The sequence below is a fragment of the Papilio machaon genome, chromosome 23, assembly GCF_912999745.1.
Source record: "Papilio machaon chromosome 23, ilPapMach1.1, whole genome shotgun sequence".
Taxonomy (NCBI): domain Eukaryota; kingdom Metazoa; phylum Arthropoda; class Insecta; order Lepidoptera; family Papilionidae; genus Papilio; species Papilio machaon.
This window is the reverse complement of record NC_060008.1, coordinates 599,543-620,148: the sequence shown is the minus strand read 5'-3', so window position 1 is coordinate 620,148 and position 20,606 is coordinate 599,543. Positions and strand designations below refer to the sequence as shown.

Sequence of the window (20,606 nt, the reverse complement as noted above, 5' to 3'; positions counted from 1 at the left end):
TTTGTAATTTGCTCCCAGAGTACTATCGAATCTAATGATTTGAATGTCATTCGGAATGGTCTTTATAATGTTTTTGTCTATCTCATTTACTTACTTGGCTTCCTTGTAAGCTCGATTCAACTACTTTAATATAATCAATATAAAATTTTCAGGATCTAAAATGTTCGCTGTATTTATTTTGTAGTTATCTATATGAATTTTTTTACTAATTCTCTGGTGTGTCATTTCAGGTTATGTTTTAATCTTTTTCAAATATCTAAATATAAAAAAAAACTAATGCCTAAATCGTGATTATTTTGTATACTCGTTTCTATAACTAAATTAAAAAAGGGGCAAAAAAAAAACACAAATATGTCGTGTGTAATTAGGTAAGGAAAAAATCAAACATTTTCAATATAACATGCTTGATTCGTTAAACAAGGCCGTGATTGTGGCAAGGGTACTTTGAATTATTTAAAATGTAAAATAAATTAAATGAACATAATTAAGGATCATGCGGGAATTAACCCAAATATAATAAAGATATAGGAAAAAAAGTCACCTAACTTGTTTCTAATGTGTGTTCTATTTTGAATTTCATATTTATGTTTAAAATGATTTGCGTTGTAAAATTCAAAACTCTAAAAGGGGCAATATCCTAAACACATACATTTCTTTATTGATGTTACTTACGCGTGATTCCTATGGAACAAAAATTATATAATCAGTTTTAAATCTAATTTTACATTAAGCACATATATCGTAGATATATTAGAATCTCTGTTAGTCATATTCATTATATCTCTAAATCTAGATTTTTTGCGAAATGATCTCGCAACAATTTGATTGAAGTTTTGAAGGAATACGATAAATTTACCGATTTGTTGATTAACCATACATTTTTTACCGATAACATTTTCTTTTAAGTAAAAAAAAATGATACTTCAAGATTGTAATGTTTAAAAATAATGTTGACTTTAAAAATATTTCCCTTGATTGGTTTCTTATATATATGTATTAACACATTTATTGTTGGTTTCTGAGACTTAAATCTCTGTATAAAACATATCATCATCCCTGTCATTATCTTTGACAAAACAGCTACAACAATATTATGATTTTTATTATACTACGATATTTTGGTCTCAGAAACCCACGGTCAGTGTCACAAAGACATAAATTTTTCAATTTATATAACTTATAAATAAATTTTCAATAGATTTCTAACCCGTAACAATTAAAATCCAGCATACCTTCTGAAATAATCCTGTATAAGGAATGTGGCGTAGAACTTGCCGACCGTGATCTCGTTGGGATCTCCGGGGGGAGGTACAACTTGGTCCAACAGCTTTGGAGATGTTCTCTTCCATATCTTCTTGATTACTGCCCTAAGCTCCGTGTTGCAATCGTCAATGTTACCTAAAATTAGTTAAAACTATTTGTAGTATAAAATCTACTCTGATGAAAAATCTGCCTTTGACTTAAAGCTTTTTCGACTAAGAGACACCGCGTGCAACTGCTCTTTATATGAGCTGACATAGCCAGTGGAAATGGTACTTTCACTGTTCAAAGTAAGAGCAATAGTTCGCAGCAAAATAGGTCCTTATAATTCACTTATCAATCTAAAATTTGCTTTAGAAAGAATGCTATGTACAATAGAGTTACATTAATCAATTAATATAATTGAGCTAGGTCTACATTTTAACTAACACAATAATCTAAGTTAGTACTTAAAAATGTTTGTGTAAATTTTATTATGAACCATACCATCAGTCTTGATCTTGAGTGAAGTGCGGACGACAGCAAAGAGGGTGGCATTGAAGAGCACCGTGCCATCGGAATTTAGTGGCATGTTCATACTGACGAGACGCTTGCATGCCACACGATGGGGGCATAGCTTACCGAAACCTGCAAATATTAATATACTATGAAAATCACTTACCGGGGGTTTATGAGACAAAAATCTCCGTTTAAAATATATTGTTATCTCTTGAGGATATGTTTTATTCAGAAATAGTTTCAGAAATCCACGGTTAATATGACACATCCTTGTATCGGACTTAACCTGACCTGTCTTATTTGAACAATACAATATCACTTTTCACTACATCGTATTATTAGTTCCTGCGATGTCAATACAACCAATTTTGATTGCAAATCTACTCTAAGAGAGACCACTTAGTCTCTTAGCGTAATTTTACTAATATTATACATCCAAAGGTTCAGATGGATGGATATTTGTTTGAAGGTAATTCCAGAAGGGTTCAACGGATTTTGATGAAATCAGTCACATATGTAGAACATAGTCTGGAAGAACACATAGGCTTTTTTTAATTCTGATCTGAGTCGCGGGCGATAGCTAGTAAAATGTAAAGGCTTCCTTATACTTACCTAATGGTGGACTTATTTTTCTTAATAAAGTAACTACGTCTAAATGTTTAATTCGACCCTTAGCGTCAGGGTCGTACTCACTCCATAATCTGCAAATATTACATTACTTTAAGTTAATAGATTATAGTATTGTAACAGAGCATCGGTAGTTTAGGGGTTAAGCACTTGACTTGCAATCTGCAGGGTACCAATGTGTTTTTCGATTTACGATTTATATATGTACATTTATCAGACGTTCTTACGGTGAAGGAAAAGATCGTGATGCTGCACATATCTGAGAAGAAGTTCAATGATTTGTGTGAAGTCAACTCGCACTGGGCCAGTGTTGACTATGGCCTAGTCCTCCATAACTTAGGGTAAGCTCGGAGCTCCTCAATGGGGGCGTACAGTGAGCTGATGATGATGATCAAATGTAATAGTAAGAAATTATATTATGTTTTAAAATACCTTATAAATTCATCTAAATGATGTGGTCCCAATATTGACCAGTCTCTAGTTAAATAGTCGAAATTATCCATAATGACGGCTACGAACAGATTTATGATCTAAAAGAAAAAAAAAGTAATTCGATAAAATTACAGTAAATTGGAAAACGCAAATCAATTAAGTAATAAGCATTTATTAAGTTATGTACCAGAAATGAACAGAGCACATAGAAGGAGATGAAGTATGGGAAGGCTAGCACGGAGCCGCACGTCCCTCCGCCCTCTTCCCCCTCGTCCTCGTAGTTCTTGTCGCACTTGACTTCGGGCTCTGGGGACACGCCCATCATTATGTCCTGCCATGCCTCGCCTGTAACATAGCAAACGAGATTAATATGAAATCATTATTGAAAAAAAAATATCCATACCTTTTTAAACATATAAATTATAATTTACAATATTTGTACTCACAGGACAACAATACTCACCAGTGGCGGAACGAAATAATACTAAGATAGCTTGCGGAAACGTTTGGAAGTGATTGTTGCGAGTGATGGGAGTATCGTCGTCTATTGCTATCTTGCCGAATACCTGCAACAACATCAGTTATAACAGAAGCTGTTCTGATCAACATACATAAAGCAGTTTGAAGAGTGAAGAGTTTTGATACATAAGAATAGTCAAGACATTTATCAAGACAAAAAACTAAGCTTAAAATACCCTAATGTTAATTTAATCAGCGTTTTTCATAAATAAGGTACGGTAATTTTTGGTAGAGACTTATTCAATTTCACTGTCTACCAAATTAAAAACAATTTGGTTAAGATGGTTTACCTGCATCCCAACAACGGCGTAAATGAAAAACAACATAAGTATCAACAGAGCAACGTATGGCAACGCTTGAAAAGACTTGATGAAAGTCCACAGCAGCGTGCGTATGCCTTCACCTCTTGACAATAACTTAACCAGTCTCATTACACGGAATAGCCGGAAGAAGTTTATTGATGGTATCGAAGACTCCTGAAATTTAAGTCATATAATTTTTCAAATACTACAAGAGTACATCGTTATTGTTTGGAGAATGAGGGATTACCCAAAAATTTGATTATTGTTGTATCTTATCTGCACCAATTCCGGAAAAAGAGATATGATATTTAATACTGTAAGAGGATTCGAATATAATCTATATATATAAAAGAAAGTCGTGTTAGTTACACTATTTATAACTCAAGAACGGCGGATTCGATTTGACTGATAATTGGTGGGCAGGTAGCTTAGAACCGGGAAACGGACTTAGGATAATTTTTACCACGAGTTACGTAACCGCAACTAGCATAAGAAACTCTTATCTGTTACTATTAAGATAACTGTAAGAATACCCCTTTGTTTATACATTCCTTAGCCATAAGATATTCTTTGTACTGTACGCATTAAGATAAACATAAGCACCCACTGTTAACTCTTCATGTTGAATGTATGTTAAATAAAGATTAGTTCCGTCACACCAGCTCTAGCGAGCAGTCGTATTGTATTTTTAAAACATACTCTCCTGAGATCCCCACTTATCTGGCGCAGTCGGTAGGATAGGATATAGTCTTGCAAGTAGTATCACACTATAGCAGCTTCCTATTAAAAGAAATCCTACAGGAGGTATCAGGACGCGTAGTACCCTCGCGATTAAGAAGTAGACGACCTCGTAGCAGCGACGAACTCCTGGATCTACAATCCAGTACCCGAGTGAAGATAAGAAGAAGATGCTCTTTTTGGGGTAAGCATAACCATTTGTTACTCCGAGTATTCCTCTTTCATCCCTTCCTCAAAATAACTGTATCTAATTTCTACGAGTAGCTATTGTATTGTGTTTTTCTTTTTGTGTTATATGTATAGGTACTATTCCTTATTCAATTTGTAGTTCTTCTAAACATAAAATTTGTTAGGAACATTTTTATAAGTTGTATAAACATGGCACAGGGATCGCAATCCATTCATAGCCTGCCTATCATAGAAATAGATCAGAACCTTTTAACGGCGAGTGCCGAATACGCCAAAATAAGCGCGTTATTACCTTCCTACGATGGAAACAAACGGACTCTAAACTTTTTCATAAAAGCTGTAGAGAATGTGTTAGAAATAGTAAATAATGCAGAGACAGACCCTAGCATCGGATGTCTTATTGTAAAAAAATTAAGTGGTAAAGCGGTAGAGATATTATCAGAAACCACAAATTTTAAAACGTGGATAGATATTAAGAGGATTTTGCAAGATCGTTTTGGCGAGTTTCGTGACGAGATCACACTTATACATGAACTTAACAACGTAACTAGAAATAAAATGGATCTAGAAACGTTTGGCGAGAAAATTAGAGACCTTACGTGCACACTCATTAGTTTAAATCCATTAAAACGGGATTTTTATGAAGAAATGGGCATAGGTGTATTCATAGGGCAACTCAATCCACTACTCTCACTAGCGGTCAGAATGCAAAAATCGAATAATCTTGAACGCACAATTACCCTGGCTAAACAGGAGGAGACTAAATTAAAAAATTACAGAATACTAAATAATAATACATCACCACCACAAAGGTCGACGTATAATAAACCAAACTCTTATAATTACAATAACCAACAACATCCTCGACCGTTCGTTAAACACAATCAGCCTGTAATAAAACAGGAGGATAATAAACAAAAACTTCATAAGCCCAACCAACACAAAATTAATTATCAAAACGACGGAGAAGGCGAATCCCCGATCGAAAATTCGTCAGTAGAAGAAAGCCTAAACGAACTCTTTGAAAACAACGAGTTGGATTTTTTAGAGCAGACGAGCGATCAAATACAGATATAGTACATATAAATAATCACAACGGTCTTCCGTCCATTTATGTCAACGAACTTGGCGGTCGATTATTAATAGACACAGGCGCGGCAAAATCACTGATTAGTCCTTCGGTTATAAAAAATAATCCGAATATAGCGGGCAATATTCGCAATGAAACCCATACTATTATAACAGTGCATGGTATGTCAAAACCACGGCAAGTGTTAGATTTAAATTTACCACAAATTTTCAACGTAGACTCTGTCCATACATTCTTAATATTTGACTTCGACAAAGATTTTATCGGTCTATTAGGTCTAGATTTTCTAGAAAAATTCGAAACCCAAATAGACCTAAGAAAAAAGTTTTTAATAATAAATAACACTCGGATCCCTATAAGTAAAGATACAAAAAAGAATTTACGTATAGAGCCGCTAACCCAATCAAAATTTAATTTAATGATTAACCAAAAAGAAGGCGAATATTTATTAGAAGGTTTTGAAACGAAAAACGGATTATGTTTACCGACATCTCTCGTATCCGTAAAAAACGGAACATTCAATACCGTAATATCTAACATGTCCGAACAACCACTGTATTTTCCAAAACAGGTCCACATAAAATTACACCCTATACCAGATTGTTTTATCCCTAATAATAATACAGTAAATTTGAATAGACTTAAATTTACAGAAATAGATAACATTTTAAAAGAAAACCTTTCGCGTCTTAGACTCGAACACCTTAACGAAGAGGAAAAGCGGGAAATAAATAAAATCTGTTACCAATTTAGAGATATCTTCCATTCCGAACAACTACCGTTAACATTCACGCACACTGTTAAACACAAATTGCGACTAAAAGACGAAACCCCCGTTTACACAAAAAATTATAGAAGACCACCCGCGGAGACGGAAGAAATAAAAAGACAAATAGACGACTTATTACACAAAAATATAATAAGGGAAAGTCAGTCCCCGTGGTCAAGTCCCGTGCATCTAGTACCCAAAAAGGCGGACGCATCGGGTAAAACTAAGTGGAGAATGGTTATCGACTATCGCAAATTAAATGAAAAAACGATTGAAGACAAATTTCCCATACCCAATATTAATGATATACTTGATAAATTAGGTAGAGCACAATATTTCAGCACAATAGACCTTGCCTCAGGGTACCATCAATTGGAAATGCATCCCAATGATGTAGAGAAAACTGCTTTTAGTGTAGACAGACATTACGAGTTTCTACGAATGCCATTTGGCCTTAAAAATGCTCCAAGTACATTTCAAAGAGTTATGACAAACGTATTAAGAGATCTTTTAACAGACACGTGTTTAGTATACCTCGACGACATAATCATATACTCAACCTCCCTTCAGGACCACTTAGAAAAAATAAAGAAAGTATTTACAAGACTTAGAACGCATAATTTAAAAATACAATTAGATAAGTCAGAATTCCTTCAAAAACAAGTGAACTTTTTAGGGCACGTATTAACAAAAGAAGGCTTGAAACCTAACGAAGAAAAAATAAAGGCGGTCAAGAATTTCCCTATCCCTAACACTCAAAAGCAAATCAAATCATTCTTAGGATTATTAGGCTACTACAGAAAGTTCATACCCGACTTCGCGAAACTAACAAAACCTTTAACTAAATGCCTAAAGAAAAATGCGAAAGTCACCCACAGTACGGAATTTGTAGAGTCATTCGAGAAATCTAAATTAATACTATGCAATGCCCCCATATTACAATACCCTAACTTTGAAAAACCATTTATCCTCACAACAGACGCCTCGGACGTCTCAATCGGCGCAGTATTATCGCAAGGAATAATAGGATCGGATAAACCAGTTGCATACGCTTCACGTACATTATCAACAACAGAAACCAAATATTCAACGATAGAAAAGGAATTACTAGCCATTATATGGGCAACGAAATATTTCAGACCATACTTATATGGTAGGAAATTCATTATATACACAGATCACCGTCCCCTTATCTGGTTAATGAACGTTAAAGACCCGAATTCAAAGTTAACTCGCTGGCGACTTAAATTAGAAGAATACAACTACGATATTGTTTATAAAAAGGGAAAGTATAACACAAACGCCGACGCTTTGTCTCGAATAAAGATAAACGCCTTAGATATACCGATCGAAACAATAAACAATCAGTTACCCGACGAACTTATCACCGAGACGCCGGTAATTAATAACTCGCCCCCGAACCCAGACGATAACAACATTGACTTGAGTGAAATAGATATTAGAACATTATTAGATATTCCGACGACACCCATTACGAATAACGACCCTACAGAGTTAGATAACCAGCCGAACCAGACAGATAACAAAGAGATCCCTTGTTGCGCTAACGCGATAGATAAACAACTAAAACAATTTCATATAAGAAGCACCCCCGGACTCGAGTACAGAATAGAGGATAAATCTAAAAATAACTTCACTATTAAACATGTCTTTATACCCATAAACAATACCAAGGAAGAAATAATAAGATTTTTAAAAGAACACACTATAGCGGATAGAAAATTCTATTGCTACTTTTATAATGAAGAACTGTATCCCTTATTCTGTGAAGTATATAAAACGACATTTGGCAATCGCGGACCAAAACTATATAGGTGTTCATCTAGAATCACTTTAATTCATGATAGTAAAGAACAAGATATAATCATAAAAAAATATCACGAAGGTAAAAATATACATCGCGGTATACAGGAAACATTTAAAAAACTTAGAATGAATTACCACTGGAAAAACATGTTCGCATCAATTCAAAATTATATAAATAAATGCGAAACTTGTATTAAAACTAAATATGAAAGAAACCCTTTAAAGTTACCCATATCATTAACATCCACTCCCTCTAAGCCGATGGAGCACATGTTTATGGATCTGTATACATCCGATAACACTACCTTCCTTACCATCATAGATAATTTCTCTAAGTTCGCTCAAGCCATACCATTACAAGCAACTACAAGTATACACATCGCCGAGAGTTTATTACACATATTCTCCATAATAGGTATTCCTACTAAAATAACCACCGATTCGGATCACAAGTTTGACAACGATATAATAAAAGAGATATGTGCTACGCACAATATCCTAATACATTTTACCACACCATATAACCCCACGTCAAATTCCCCTATAGAAAGATTTCATTCCACAATAGGAGAAATGATTAGAATCCAAAATCTTACTAATAAAGGCCCGATCAATACTCTCATGCGTAACGCAGTAATTGCTTATAACAACACTATACATACGGCAACCAATTTTACACCATTCGAACTTCTTTATGGTCACACGAGTAGCCGCAACCCTCTCGAAATGACATATACGCAAGAATATTATCAGGATTACGTTAGTAAACACAGACAACAAATGGAAATAGCACAAAAATTAGTATCGAATAAACTCACCTTCGACAAAGAACAGACGGTCAATAAAGCGAATAAAGGAACAGAACAACCAAAATTTAAAGTAGGCGACAAAGTGTTCAAACAAGTGGCAAAATCAACCCGTAGTAAAAAAACGGAACCTCGATACTTAGGTCCTTATACTATTGTTAGAATCCACCCGGAACAAATTGCTGAGATAGTTGGCAAACACGTCAACGCAAAAACAATCCGCGTACATTTCAGAATGCTGAAACGAAACGTTGTTTCAGGTTCATCATCACCATCAACATCGTCAGAATCGCCCTAGCAACTATCGAACCCGTAGAAAACTACAATGGGCTAATGATTATAAAAGAAGCTTCCGTAAGACAACAAGTTGATACATACCATCTTATATGTATATATAATCTCACGCAGCTTCGTGAATTATATACAGACTCAAGGGAAGTCTTTCTTAACTTAAGTAGAATAGAAAGTAATAATAGAGAAACATTAAACGATAGATTAGTTTATAGGCAGCAAATTAATTACCTTATTGATATAATAGACAGTAAGTTAACATACTTAGGCTCTAGTAAGAGTAGCTACTACCAACACGTATATTCGCAAGGAAAGGTAAAAAGAGGACTGATTAACGGACTAGGATCCATTATAAAATCAATTACAGGAAATTTAGATAACGAAGACGCGTTACGGATCGAAAAAGAACTCGACGACCTCAGGCTAAATAATAACATAATTCAAAAACAATCACTAGGTATTATGAAAGATTTTATGGAAGAATACGAAAAGGATTTGGAAACATTAAAAAGTAATCAGCATCAGTTAGCTACCTTAGTAAATAGTCTTAGTAATAGAGTAAGCAAATTAGAAAATAAAATAGACTTAGTTAACATATATATACAAATAGAAAACTGCCTTCAGCAACTATATAATAGATTGTCTATGCTAGAGAATGCGATCACCTTTGCACACCTTAATAAATTACACCCGAGCATTGTACAATCCGATAAATTGTTAGAAGAACTAATAAGAATTGAAAATAAGGTAAAACTCATTTTACCTTTTGAACCAAAAATTATAAACATTCATAATATAGAAAAATGCATACAAGTAAAGGCTTATGGGACAAATGAAAGTTTAAATTTTATCTTAGAAATACCATTGGTATCTGCACAAATATACACCCTATTACACCTTTATTCCATACCCAACCAAGATAACCTCATGCTTGTACCTAAATACCCTTTCCTTATACTCGGAAACAATGAGTTTGCTTATCCGAAGGAGCCCTGCGTCAGCATCACAGAAGATCAACAGATATGTAACCATGTCGAATGGCAACCCCTTCAACCCTCAACCGACTGTATGGCTCAAGTAATAACACAACAAAAGGATCCAGTGAACTGTCTTCGAGTCACCGCATCATTCAACGACACCTTGATTCAACAAATTAAACAAAATACTTGGATAGTTGTCTTTAGAAAAGAAACCGTAGCGAAAACAAAATGCAACGGAGAAACTCAGTATCAACGCTTAAAAGGAGTTAATCTCATAACTATTAACGACCAATGTGTTATAAGAATAGGAGACCACACATTAAAATCACACGAAAGATATATAAAAATTAAAGAAACCATACCATTACCTAAGCTACAACTTCCGAACCCATCGGATACTATTATAGAACTCAGAAATATAGACCTAGACAATATTAATACTTTACTAAATAAAGCAAAAGTATTAGATACCAACACTATTTTAGAAAAACAACGAATTATTGGAAGTAAACCTAGTTGGTCCACTATTCTATTATATATAATACTCCTTATAGCAGTAATCGGCTACATTGTGAACAGATCAGTACAAAGGTTCTGGAAACAGAAGCAATTCACCCCACGTGAAGAAATACCCCTTCAAGAGGCTCACGAGATCAGGGTTGACGCTGCAGATGCACCCCAACCCCAACCACCGGTACGCCTCATTCTTCGGGCGGAGGAGTTACGTAACCGCAACTAGCATAAGAAACTCTTATCTGTTACTATTAAGATAACTGTAAGAATACCCCTTTGTTTATACATTCCTTAGCCATAAGATATTCTTTGTACTGTACGCATTAAGATAAACATAAGCACCCACTGTTAACTCTTCATGTTGAATGTATGTTAAATAAAGATTAGTTCCGTCACACCAGCTCTAGCGAGCAGTCGTATTGTATTTTTAAAACATACTCTCCTGAGATCCCCACTTATCTCACGTTTTCTATTTTTTATTCGGCGCGGACGGAGTCGCGGGTAAAAGCTGGTTGACTATAAATCGCTTATCATCTTTCTCAGTAGGTGTGTTGCTATTAGATCTAAGCTCTAAATTTCGTCCAAGGCTTATAATTTTCTCACTCTTGCTATGGCCGATTCTGATTGATATTGTCTCTAATTATTTATGTTTATCAAGTGCTGTATTATATCCTTTATATTGCAACTATGTGTTTTGTGTCAATGTATTCTATTGTGCTTGTTTTCTAGACAGTCCTAATAAGCACTGTTACATCTGTTACTGTCCCAATTTTTTTGTACACCTAAAGCATTATGTTTAATATATGCTATACAACATTAAAAGCTTTAACATATTGTTTTCTATATTGAAAATTATGACTATTATCTAAACTAGACTATAATGTTTCAGAATGTTCTAGATTTAAATTTTATTTAAAAGAGTTTTGATATCAAAAAGGTTTTGTTGCATGTAAGCGTGCACTTACCTTCACGACATGAGCTCTTGGTAATCCACTACCCTGAAATAAATATTGCTCGCTTGAATTCCTTAGCGTTATCACACGTAGAAATAATTATAAGTGCACTAGCATTTGTTATTACAACAACAATGACGTCCATGCTCGGGACAGTAACGATACCGTCTTCATTTAGAAATACAGTAATATGTACGAAGAAGTGATGGCAAATTTGTTACAGCCTCGCAGTATTTCTAAGCTTTAACGCTTACGGTCGAAATCCGTCGTTTAACAGTCATATTGGGCGCCCCATAGTATAGGTAAACAATATGAGAATTGGTACATTCAGGGGCTGTTTTAGTAACTATTAATTGACCAGGACTGAGAAAGTATTTTTTTTGTCTTTGCTTCCTTTGTTTTCTTATATTTCAGTTGGATTTGGAATTAAATTTTCTACGTAATTTGATTTTAATAACATTCAAAGATTTTTTTTTTTTTCAAATAATAGAGGAGTATTTCTAAATGAGACGGCATGAAATTGGTGTTTATCTATCAGTTGGCTTTATTTTTGGCAGCGTGTATTTACCTGGTTCTTGAGTTCATTTACTTGTGAGACAACGATGTCAATGATGCTGCCGAGGACAATGATAAAGTCGAATGTGTTCCACGCGTCACCGAAGTAATTCTGAAATAACAATTTAGTTCTAAATATTAGCAAGATACAAAGTGAATTTATTTCTGAATTGTAAGCTTTTTAAAAATTATACAACGGGTAATGGTAAAAGAACTGGTTGTTGTTTCGTTCGTATATCTTTTAATATTGTCTTGTTTTTAATTTTTATGGTCTAATCAGTTTCATCAGAAGTGCTTGTTTATACGTCCAGTTGATTGACCTCGTAAGTTCATGTTTAATAGTTTCATCACCGTCCTGCTTTATGCGGAGGGTTGGCACAGCGTGTAACTAAGAAGAATCTTGGCTAGATCTCATAATTTTCATCATCACGATATCTTTTGTTTGTTAGTTTGCATGACAAATTACCTTGAACCTGAAGGCAGCCAGTTTAAATATAAATTCTAGCGCGAAGACAGCTGTAAACAGCATGTTGAGTAGATCCAACGCTTTGCTGTATTCAGGTGACTGGTTGTGGTACTTCATTGCGAGGGTGATGGTGTTTATCATGATTAATACAAAGATGGCGTACTCAAACGGCTGTGACGTCACAAACCACCACACTTTGTACTGGATGCGATGCTTTGGGATGTACCTGAAGGTAGAAATCTGTTTTGTTTTTTTACTGCTTTTACTAACCAGCTGGGGCTGGATACTTGGTATAGTACTTAATATTTTCTTTTTCTATATTATCTAATACAATTCTAAACTTAAGAATAAAAGTAGTTTTTCTGATTTCCTATTACGAAATTCTGCTATTCTTTTAATATCTATTTTTATTTTTTTAAAGTAAAGTAATAATATAACAGACCTTCTAATAGGCTTAGCTTTCAAAGCGAATTCAATGCAGTTTCTTTGGTTCTTGTCGAGTTCGCAGTTTTTGTACTCCTGCTCACCCTCGTTTTGGAATGTCACTATGACGAAACCGACGAATATGTTAACCTAAAATAATTATATTGGTAAGTTCATATAAGTCTGAAATTTACAGCCAAATTATTAATTTGTGATATTGGAATTTACTCAAGTGGTTAGTGTAGTTTAAGTGTGCGATAACTAAACTGTAAGGGTCGCCTTTAGCGTTCATTTAACGACACTAAGGGTATCATTCTTACCATGAAGAAGGCAATAATAATAATATAAATAATATAGTAGGCTGCAACAATTGGACGGAAGTTAGTTATGGGGCCACGGTCCTCCGCATTCGAATCTATTGACACGTACAACAATCTGCAATATAAAGATATTTTAAATACTAACTAGAAACGAATATCAACCTAAGTATTAATGAGTATTCACAAAAACAATATTTTATAATGCACAATAATAATTAGTTCAAAAATATTGTTTTTAATAGTTGATAATAGCCATCTTAACCACATTGGGCGCCCGGGTGCGAAGCTATGCGGGCGCCCATATTATAGGGTATCTATATATTATAGGGTATCGGGGTAAGGCGCCCGCATGTCCTGCAAATACGGCCCTGATTGAAAATAAGAAGAAATAGAGATAATATTTTACCCTGGCCATCCTTCAAATGTTGATACGGTGAACAGTGTAAGCATACCCTTCATTACATTGTCAAAATGAAAGTCGTTTCTTCTCCATTCTCTATCTCTTACTACATAGTTTCTATTCTCAAATACTAAATATGTCCCCCTGAAATAAAGAGATTTTGATGCACAATAATGTAAGAGGACAAACTTATTTACATTTATCGAATATCCCATAATATAAAAATAAAAAACTTGAGAGGTGTCAAGGGACACCCGGATGGAACGAAGTTCCTATGAATTTTCGTTATATATTGTCATGTCGTTGCCATGGTTACTATAGCAAAAAGTGTCGTGACAACTTTTCGTAAGAATTTTTTCCGTCTAGCCCCCTTTCACAACGCGCGATAAGGAACTTCGTTCCAAAAGTTTTGCTTATTCTACTTTTGTTTTTAAATTATATACTAAAATAGTGATTTCATTGTCCTTTCAACTTTAGATTTAAATAATAATAAACATTAATACTCACTGACACTCCTCCTTAGTCATCTTAGAAATATCATTACATCTAAAAAATTTCCCCTGAAACAAATTCTTTCAGATTAGACTTCTCAGATTATGTTGAACATAAAACAAAATATATTTACCATGCTCAAACAACAACACTATTTAACATACAAATGAAACCAATACAATACTATGTCTAACATCATTTTATAAGATTGTTACATCTCATTTCTCATGATGAAAAGCTTTACATATATAATGTACATAGCTATATACATCGATAGATACATAAGCAGATAAATAATAGCTTTTCTCTAATACATAATTCATGCATACGATTGTTATTGTTAACTAATTTATAAATAAAGTGAGATCTTCTAAAATCCACCATTTTTTAAATCGTATTGTGGAAAATTGTGGAAAATCTAGTACGTAGCCTGTGTTCTTCCAGGCTAAATTCTATAGTTCCGTTGAGCTGTTCCGGAGATACCTTCTAACAAACATCCATCAATCCATCTATCTAAACTTTCGCCTTTATAATATTAGTAAGATGTAACTTATACATTTTATGTCTAAGAAAAATAATATACAAGTGTAATTTCCAAAAAAAAAAACAAAAAAACCTCCTCAACAGAACAGTAACAAAAATTGAATCCAATTATACAAAGCCTAATTACACTTAATTTAAATATAATATTAAAACTAAAATATGTCCTTAAAAGATGTCCCTTTAGGTAAGGTTCCAAAGATACTGGCAGCGTTCCCCTTTTGAATGGCTAGACTCTTTGTCCGAGATAGCTGCCAGGTCTTTCGTCTCCTGTGATGTCGAGTAACCTTTTTGCTGTTTCCTTAAAAAGCTTTCTAGCGCTAGGACCCCACGGACGAAGGGTCTCGACACCGAATGGGACAAATTCATATTCGGAGTTTAGACCCCTATACAGTACATACTTATGATAGTATATTTAGAAGATCCCACTCTTTCCGTGCAATGTAAGCCTCACCTTAAATAGCTGTACACCGACAACAGCGAACATGAATTGTAATAAATACGTAACTAGCATTATATTTCCTATTGTCTTAATCGCTACTATCACACATTTCACCACGTACTAGGGTATTACAGTGATGTGCGAATTAGTAGCGCACGCTCATACGTTACCAAAGGTAATCACGCCACAGATTTCAATGTCCGGTTACCGCGCAGCGTCGGAACATAGGGGACAAGCAAACAAGTTTAATACACAGGGCACGGGGTAGGTGATCTGTTATATCATCTAAATATAGACAAGTTAGATCCAGGGTGGATACTCTTAAACGCCAAGGTAGGGGGTATGGTTACTACTATTGGTTTATTAGTCAACTAATGTATTAAATGAACTTCTACACCTTTGGGTTCTTCAAGTCATGCTCTAGCTTAGACAACATTAACAAACTAATCGTCTAAAGGGTTAATCTTTCTATTCACATGACAAACTCCTATATCATTTGTATCCAGAATCCATAGCATATTGATTAAGAAAAGCAGTTAAAATAAGATTGAAAGTTTAGATAAAGCAACATAAGTATCATATGAGCTTTAGCAATGGAGTTAGCACAAGGAATCAAAGCTAAACTGCAAAAGGACAGCTTGAAATGCGGAAAAATAATGATAAACGAAAACCATGAGAAATGAGTAAAGTAAAAGATAGAAAAGTAAGAAAAGATAGTAAAAGATACAGAGAAATAAACCATAAAGATGTAATACCCAAAGGTGTAATTGAAATCGTAGAGAATAGGGATGTATACAAGATATTCTTTGTGTCAAATTGTTGGCACACGTGGTCCAATAGACAGATAGCATAGTGCTGTATTGCTCCTGAAATATAATACTTAAAGCGCCCCCTACCTTGAACATTTGCACTCCCATGACTGCAAACATGAACTGTAGTAATGACGTTACCAATAAAATGTTGCCGATCGTTTTGATGGCAACAATCACGCACTGAACAACGTGCTATAATCAGGGAAAACAATATTTTAGGACTTCATTTATATTGAAAGATACTCTTTATAATACTATTGATGTAGAAACGTAAGTTGATTCAACAAAGATCTTCGTCTAATGTTTATTAATTACGGTTGTATAGGTTGTAGAATAAAGATATTTCAGGACGGCGAGATCTAGGATTTGAGACTGACCTTAAGGCCCTTGGCCCTGTTGATGGCCCTAAGAGGCCTCAGCACCCTGAACACTCGCAAAATTTTCACTACAGATATACTGCCAGACCTGCAATAAACATGGAGGATAAGGATTAGTAGACCCATATTAGAATGAGCTTAGCCTTAATCAACCAGTCCTAATGCATCCAGAAATATTGAGAGATCTTTTACACTTGTTTAAAACACTCGCACAAAAATGTATTTATATAAAAATTGAGCAAAACAACTTATTATGGAACAATTGTTAATGCAGTGGAAACCAACTGATAGTTGGATTAATAGTAGAAATAAATATCTGATTTTACTGCCTTCTTAGGCATATCGTCTTTCACACCATTTATACTCTTTCATCATTCTATTATATATTCTCATCATCTTAATTCACCTTTTATCATCATCTCCCTGTGCTTGTCCCACTTACGTTGAGTCGGCGGCACACCAGGTTTCCGTCCACCTTATCAATCTATCTACCCTCATCTCAGTCGTTACTCCCTTCTTAATCATGTTGCTTATCACGCAATCTATCCCCCTCTTCCGGTACCCCTCCATACTCATACTTAAATTTCTCCTTGCCACTTGCGTTATCTTACTTTACCTTTATAGCCATTCAAATAATAAATATATGTGATGAATAACTTACTTAAAGCTCATAGAGATGAGTGAGACGCAGACGACGAGCATGTCGAGCACGTTGAAAGCGGAGCGCAGGAAGGCGCCAGGATGCAGCACTAGTCCGTACGTGACTAGCTTGAGGAACAGCTCCAACGTGAAGATGCCCGTGAAGAACATATCGAACTGACTCAACAGCTAAAACGGTATTATCAATTTTTCCATCAATAATTAATGTTACTAAGGTATTTTCTTGATTATACATTTTAATACAAAATGCTCTAGTTTATTTTCTACGTAACATACTGATTGGTAGAAACTGAGATCAAATGACTTAACATCTACGAGTGTGTATTTGTGTGTAGAAATGATTTTGTAGAAATGTGTCAGCATTAGAAGCTTACTTATAGTTTTACTAACCCAATTCCTAAAACCCCTCTGGGCTGCATCCAATGGGTCCTCCGCAGCCAACATGGCGGAGGAGAAGAGGATACAGACGAGGATAATGTTCCCGAAGGTAGAGGAAGCCGACAACTTGTAGCAGAGTACGCGAAACCTAAGCATATATCAAGTAAGTTATTTTAAACACAACGCCATCTATTGGCAATTATGAGATACTATTAATTGAGAGAGACTTAACATTTGAATACGTGTGATTGTGATTTTTTTAATTTAATCTATGTTTCTCTTTCTAAATATTATTTTATTATAAATAGCAATTTTACTTGTAAAGTTCAAAAATGAAAAATACCTTTCTTGTAATTTGTTTAACTTTACCTTGAAGCACCAACACAAGTGAATGATTACAACAATTACTAACATTCAAAAACAAAACACACAATGTTATTGTTTGAATTTGTTTTTAATTTATTATCAAATAGAAACAAATTAGAAGCAAAACACTAAGACACACAAAGGCTGTAAAGCATTAAAACAAAACAATTGAAAACTAGTAAATACCACATGCATTAAACCATCTAAAAATAATAAAATAAATCTTCGTACGAAAAATGCTTGAATAAAAAACAATTCGACTAAAAAATCGCATATTCATTTTAATTATCATGCTCCAACTGTCAACCCAAATTTTAAAAACAAACCTAACCACTAAAACCATTTAAGGTACCCTTTAATCTCATTGTCATAGAATTTGGGTTCAGAACTAATCCACGTGCATTTGTACGTAAAAAATTGAACATTGAAACACACATAAATGAACATGGAGATAATAATTTGAATGAAACAGACCAATCGAGGCAAAAAATTACCAATGTTCGATACCAGCAAATCGCATACGACCCCAGTTTGTAATTTGACTAAGCAAATCGTACAGACTAGGAAAATTTTATGCCAATGTGTTAAACATTTACACAGCAATTTGCCGACTCTTGACAATTAACATAGGCAAATTAAAAAAGGGGCGGCGTTCACATATTAGCGGTGACAGATACAATGAGAGACGGGTACCATCTAAGCCACCAATCACCTGTTCGTCGGTGAGAATATGAAGAAACTACTAGCGTTCGGAATTGGCGGCGTCTGATTTGGCATATTCAGTTCTGAAACCCTCCGGGGTCTAGCTGTTACTAGTCTCCCTTCCTCTTCACACTGCTCCCCATCTTCATGATAGAAAAAGATGGCAATATCTCTTTAGTTTACTTCAAAATAACTAACATACCTTAAACTACTTAAGTACTTCCTGTAATCAAAAGTTAGACCCTAAACATGCTTATTTCAATCCGTACCCCAGTATCTAAATTTTCAACGTAGAAATCAATGCAAACATAAATAAAAGTGAATGAAGCAAAGTTTGGTGAGAATAAATTTTAATTGAAATAAATTAAAAAAGAGAATAGCTGAAATTTAATAAATTAGAAACGAGTAAAATTATAGGTTTAGAATTTGCCTTTGACGACGTAAAGATTTTAAAAGAAAAGCTAAGAAAACTTAACTCTACAACTGAAATTAATTCATAAAGTAATCAGATTCCAAAATCAGGCAAATACGGTCTTCATAAAGAGTTGAACTTCATAAAGATTTGAAATAAAGACAAGCCGTCAAAGACAAGATTGATATTAAAAATTGAAAAATGAAACGAAGAGAAAACATCTAAACAAATAAAAGCCGTTGAAATTTCTCGTCTCCTCGCCCTAACCTGTTGGTTTTGGAAAATATGAAGAACGAAGATGCGTCGGGTATTGGTTTCTTAGAGTCGCGAATATCAACTTCGGAGAGGCGACGCGGTCTCGCCGAAGATGTGGTCGGTTTACGTTTCAGTCGGGGCTCGTCATCGAACTCTGTGTTCACTGTTGTTTTGGTTAGCATCGTTTTTGTTATCATTGTATTAAATTGCAACTGCAGATTCAATTACTGCAGAAATAACTACAGAATCCTTACTTTATTAATGCCAGTCACATCTTAGCCACGATATTTAATTGATTCTTACTTTATGAATAAAAAAATACATTAAATAAAATAGTATCACGATAAACAAGTGATCAGATTTGTCAATTAAGGCCAGAATTAACAGTGTACCTGAAATTAATTTAAATTTTGTTCTAAAGCAATTATTAAATGTATCGAAGATTTCCTCTCGTAATTACACCTTCATTTCTTCATAAATTGTTAAGAATAAATTCATTTCAACCTTAACTGTAAAAAAAAATTAAATTTATCGCTCACCTATATGATTTCTTTGATGACTCTCCATCATGTCGAGATCGTCTCTTTCTTGTTCATCTTCCAATCTCTCTTCTCCGATCTCTTCTTCAGGCCCAATATCTTCTTCTCCCTCTATTTCCTCTTGCTGCTCTCCCTCTGATCCTGTTTCTTCATACTCTCTTTCCGAACTATCAATATGAAATAATAATTTTTTCTTTCCAATTTCAACTTCATAGGTTTTAACACAAAAAGTACAACTTTTTTTGTTGTCAATTGGAATGTTGGTAACAACTACTGTGATCAAAGATCCAGTTAACTGCCGAAGCCCCTTAGTCTATAATTACTCTTCTAAATCATCACTAAGGGTTTATCTTTGAATCTGGCAGTAATTACGAGTAGCTTGAAATACGGTAGTGTCGTTAACTATTTTAAGTATGCTATCATTTAAAAAATATTTTACATTAAATAATCAATATTGACATACTTATCAGTCGTGTAAGCATCTTCATCGTGTATGTACTCGTCATCTGTATCAGCATGGCCGCCTTCAGCGATTATACTGCCTCCTTCTTTCTCTTCTGCTGCTTGCTAAAATTTAAGTAATAAAAATAATCAACACTAAACATGCAAGTTCTCTAACATCAACATCTCCCTGTCATCATCTCAGTAAATATGGCGGCGCACCAGGTTTTCA

The 20,606-nt window shown here is 34.5% G+C and overlaps 1 protein-coding gene across 2 annotated transcripts in view; it reads right to left on the bottom strand.

The window, feature by feature from the left end:
• The window catches only part of LOC106711272 (muscle calcium channel subunit alpha-1), a 74,390-nt gene that overhangs the window by 2,863 nt on the left and 50,921 nt on the right, over positions 1 to 20,606 (bottom strand). The window contains exons 18-39 of one of the 2 annotated variants that reach the window (XM_045683693.1): positions 20,397 to 20,500; positions 19,934 to 20,100; positions 19,407 to 19,557; positions 17,672 to 17,807; positions 17,283 to 17,449; positions 16,622 to 16,709; positions 16,329 to 16,436; positions 14,466 to 14,518; positions 13,965 to 14,102; positions 13,559 to 13,673; positions 13,258 to 13,388; positions 12,816 to 13,041; positions 12,363 to 12,461; positions 11,807 to 11,839; positions 3,627 to 3,812; positions 3,281 to 3,383; positions 3,005 to 3,162; positions 2,818 to 2,915; positions 2,371 to 2,459; positions 1,747 to 1,887; positions 1,233 to 1,398; positions 673 to 681 (exon numbers count right to left, since the gene is read on the bottom strand). In XM_045683693.1, coding sequence (XP_045539649.1) covers positions 673 to 681; positions 1,233 to 1,398; positions 1,747 to 1,887; positions 2,371 to 2,459; positions 2,818 to 2,915; positions 3,005 to 3,162; positions 3,281 to 3,383; positions 3,627 to 3,812; positions 11,807 to 11,839; positions 12,363 to 12,461; positions 12,816 to 13,041; positions 13,258 to 13,388; positions 13,559 to 13,673; positions 13,965 to 14,102; positions 14,466 to 14,518; positions 16,329 to 16,436; positions 16,622 to 16,709; positions 17,283 to 17,449; positions 17,672 to 17,807; positions 19,407 to 19,557; positions 19,934 to 20,100; positions 20,397 to 20,500 — 2,666 coding nt within the window. Of the gene's footprint in view, positions 1 to 672; positions 682 to 1,232; positions 1,399 to 1,746; positions 1,888 to 2,370; positions 2,460 to 2,817; positions 2,916 to 3,004; positions 3,163 to 3,280; positions 3,384 to 3,626; positions 3,813 to 11,806; positions 11,840 to 12,362; positions 12,462 to 12,815; positions 13,042 to 13,257; positions 13,389 to 13,558; positions 13,674 to 13,964; positions 14,103 to 14,465; positions 14,519 to 15,444; positions 15,553 to 16,328; positions 16,437 to 16,621; positions 16,710 to 17,282; positions 17,450 to 17,671; positions 17,808 to 19,406; positions 19,558 to 19,933; positions 20,101 to 20,396; positions 20,501 to 20,606 lie in introns of both variants that reach the window. The other variant, XM_045683694.1, reaches the window with a different exon arrangement.